General features: G+C 37.0%; 1 protein-coding gene across 1 annotated transcript in view; it reads right to left on the reverse strand.

The window, feature by feature from the left end:
* SMYD2 (SET and MYND domain containing 2) overlaps positions 1–4,346 on the reverse strand; it is a 56,460-nt gene that overhangs the window by 28,911 nt on the left and 23,203 nt on the right. Inside the window, exons 5-6 of the mRNA XM_015818018.1 lie at positions 3,538–3,662; positions 2,679–2,746 (exon numbers count right to left, since the gene is read on the reverse strand). Coding sequence (XP_015673504.1) covers positions 2,679–2,746; positions 3,538–3,662 — 193 coding nt within the window. The remainder of the gene's footprint in view (positions 1–2,678; positions 2,747–3,537; positions 3,663–4,346) is intronic.

Below are 4,346 nucleotides of genomic sequence, written 5' to 3' on the forward strand. Positions count from 1 at the left end.
TTGTGCAAAGTGCTACAATCGCGCGGTTACCAGAGGGGTGGGGTTGCAAAGAGGCCGATTAGCCCAGGCGGAAAAATGTGTGTGCTGAAAAATGCCCCCTCGGCTTATACGCGAGTCACCATTTTTTCCCAGTTCTTTGTGGCAAAATTAGGTGCCTCGGCTTATATTCGGGTCGACTTATACTCGAGTATATACGGTACTTTAAAGAAACAGAGTTCAGTGTGTGTTAACTTTCTCACTGAAGCCACTGTACTAAAGTAATTTCACTGTGCCTGGTTTTGGTTGGGTGGCAAATTTGCAAATTTTTCTATACAAGTAGTCCTCGACTTACTACAGTTCATTTAGTGACCATTCAAAATACAACACTGAAAAAAGCGACTTATGACCATTTTTCACAGTTACGACCTTTGAAGCATCCCCCATGGTCATGTGATCAAAATTCAGGTGCTTGGCAACTGGTTCATACTTATGACCGTTGCTGTGTCCCGGGATCATGCAATCCCCTTTTGCGACCTTCTGACAAGCAAAGTCAATGGGGAAGCCAGATTCACTTAACAACCATGTTACTAACTTAACAACCGCAGTGATTCACTTAACAATTGTGGCAAGAAAGGTTGTAAAATGGGGCAAAACTCACTTAACAAATGTCTCACTTAACAGCAGAAATTCTGGGCTCAATTGTGGCCGTAAGCCATATCCAAGTAATATATTACAGAAATGATTATTTTATGGCAACACATTCTGTAGCTAAATATCAGTATAAGCCATAACAGAATCGATCATAGTTGAACCACATGTTCCATATTCCAACTCCCAAAGGATAATGTTGATTTTAATATTTCAAGACATGAAGATCAATGCCACATTGGTGTACGTGATCTCCTCCAAGGTTCCTTTTGCCAAGTCATTAATTTGTAGTCTCCTTCGTGGTCTATGTCCTGCTCCAAATTGCTAAAAATTGAGAAGCAAGCAGTCATGTGACCAAATTTGGGCACTTGGCAACTGGCTCACTTTTATGACTGCTTACAGCATCCTGTGGTCAGACAACCATAATTTGCTATGGTTTTTATTGATTTCCCGTGGTTTTGGCTGGTTTCCAGCAAAAAACACCCATTCAGAATAATGGGTTCACTTAATGACTGTGCCATTCACTTAACAACTGCATGATTCACTTAATGATTACTGCAAAAATGTCAAGGACCAGGACCAGTCATCTGGGTGCCTTGATCAACACTATATAAGCTAAGCAAATAAAAGGGGAGGCTCATTCCATTTTCTCCATGGGTCAGTTGGCCAACTGGAACTTTTATTTCTCTGTTTCTTTTTGACATTTCAGCATCTTGATTTTCTATGGGATTCATATACACATTCCATATGTATCAACTCAATTCTCTCCCAACCATATAAATATTAAAAAGCTATCAACAGTCATAGTGTAAGGCAAAATCACCCATCTTAATTTACAATGGGTCTCATGAATCTAACATCTAAAAGCCTTCTTAATAATGGTGAGGATTTTAACTAAAGAGGCCAGAGACCTTGGTGAATTCCTGTGCATGCAAAATTTATGTTTTGCCTTTGAAGTGTTTGATGCTTCTTTTGCATCTATTCGCAAGTTTAAAGGCTGGGTTCTCAGAGGTCCTAAAAAATCAAATGTTATGTCTTTACATCACAGCTTTCTCTATATATAGGTAGACTACTACCATAAAAGATTGTAATATACCATATGAGACCACTGAATCTATTATGGTTTATATCAAGTTTTTGGAACTCAGAGTCTCTCTGAGTCCCTCTCATTCCCAACCTTTGGCCATTTGGCCTTGCACTGATGAGAATTTGGAGAATTCTGTCCAGTATTTCAAATGTGCTAATTTTCCAGCCTGATGTGGGGATGCAATCTGCCTGTCTTCATCTCTCTCAAGTGAAGGTCTCTAGAGGAGTTATTGCCAGTGGAAGTAGACAATACTAAGTTAGATAAATAACTTACTTTATTTTGTCTAACCTAACTTAATGCAAGGTCTTCTGTTCAGCAGCCATTCCTAATCCAGAAGCAGAGATGCTACCTGGAAAATCAGCTGCTTGGGTTGAACATGGAGTGGTTGAGAATGGTAAAAAAATGGAAGGACACTTTGATTCCCACAATGGATGAACGAATGGCTGCAAAAGTTGATGGGAGTTAGCAGAGATGGCTAAATTGACTGCTTTGATTAAAGAAAAAAAAACAATTACTTTTGTTTCTACTTGGAAACCACTTTTGGACTTTGTGCTTGAGGTGGAAAAAAATGAAACTTTGATTTTGGGTTTGTTAGATAGGTTTGATGTTATAGAAATGACTAGTTTACACTACTATGTAAAAGTAAAAAGTTGAGGTTTGATGCTATTATCTTATTCTTCTGCACTAAAGGGAGTCGGAAGCCAAAACTTTTTCTTTCTTTTTCCCTTTTCCCTACATTTTCCATTCCCTTTTCCCTCCCTTATTTTCCCACTATTTTCTTTTGTATTTTTGTATTTTATATTATAAATGAATAAAAAGAAAGAAAATGGTTTCTGAAGTACAAGTTGAAATATGAACTACTCGCTCAAGTCTGTAAACTAGAGATTTTTTTTCAACATTCATTATTGAAAATGACATTAATAAATTGGAAAAAAGAATACAGTATTATTTCTCAAAAGCTTACTCAGGAAATATTGCTGATCCCAAGTGTGAAAGTTCTTCATCTTCAATTGTGAAGCCATTGCAGTTAACCTGAGAGAAGGGGAAGACAGAAGCACTCAGATCTTAGAAATAAAAAATCCATTGGCTTACTTAGCTCTGCATGATAGCTGACCCCATTCATCTGTACCATGCTGATTAATCTGATTATAACACTGCTTATTCTTAATTAAGTCTTGCTGTTGAACTACCAGGATTACATAAGGGAGCTTATGCAAAGTTTATTTATAATCTAATTTTGCCTGAAAAATTAGAACTGCATAGCCTAGCTGGGCCAGACCAAACCACACAAATACCATAAAAGATGGAAGGTGGGAAGAATTTTTTTTAAAAATCTCATTCATTCATTCATTCATTCATTCATTCATTCATTCATTCATTCATTCATTCATTCATTCATTACATTTAAATCTTTAAAAAATAGAACCTGGAATGATAATAGTCCAGAAAAACATGAAAGTTATTCCTACTTTAAAATGCTTAACAATTCACTTGATGTCATCTAAGCATGTTGCATTTTATCCCAAAATTCCCCAGCAGAATTCCTTGAAACATGATATGTGAATCTGATGTGGTTTTCATATGTTTCCAAAAGAAGGAATTTGAAATTTAATATGCCCACGTTTTTTACATATGCAATACATGAGGAAGTAAAAAAAGTATCTTTGCAGTGTTGAAAAATTAGTGCAGTCACAGTCCACACCGAAGGAGAGCCAAGAAACAATTGCAGAAATGTCAACACAGTTTTGTATCTATGCAATTCTACTTCCTGTGCCATAAGTCACAGGATGTCCATAACCTGCTTTTATCTTCAACCACCTTACCTGTCCAAAAAGTACCACCAGAGCTTCATTGTCGGGGTATTCTATGTGCTTTGAATAAAAGTGATGAAGAGCAGAGATATCATTTTGAATCAGCTCCTTCTTTTCATTGTCAAGCTTATCAAGATCTATGAAGGAAAGGACATTTTTTATACCATAAAAATGTTCTCAACAGTAAACTCAAGCTCAGGATATTGTGTTTCTATGGAAAGAACATGTACTGTTCTTTTACTGCAATAGACAATGTTACTCCAATCTTTCCCTTGTCCTGGATTTGTGAACATGAGTAATATCAGGATGTTTTAACACACTCTCTCTCTCTCTCTCTCTCTCTCTCTCTCTCTCTCTCTCTCTCTCTCTCTCTGCGTGTGTGTGTGTGTGTGTGTGCGCGCGCGCACGTACCTTGAATCAGTCTTAACTTCTAGTGAATGCCTAGACAAGTTTTCTTAGCAAGATTTCAGAAATGGTTTAACCACTGCATTTATTCCTTGGGCTGAGAGAGAGTGATTGGCCTAAAGTCACCCAGCTTGCTTTGCCCCGAAGATGGAACTAGAACTCACAATCTCTAACTTGGTCACTTAACCAAACTGGTCCTCAACCTTCAATCATGGGGAAAAAATTAACAACAAAAAATGTGCTAATCCTATAATAAAATTAATTCCCTTTGTTTTAAATTGATACCAGTGTTTCACCAAAGGCACGAGAATTCAAAAGGAAAACAGATTTTAACATTGCTCAGATTTTAAAATTCAAGACTTGAACGTGATTGAAAGACACATGCCAAAAATGTCTTCAATTATACGCCTAATAAC

Source organism: Protobothrops mucrosquamatus, unplaced genomic scaffold (genome assembly GCF_001527695.2).
Source record: "Protobothrops mucrosquamatus isolate PMUCROS unplaced genomic scaffold, P.Mucros_1.0 scaffold665, whole genome shotgun sequence".
NCBI classification, from domain to species: Eukaryota; Metazoa; Chordata; class Lepidosauria; order Squamata; family Viperidae; genus Protobothrops; species Protobothrops mucrosquamatus.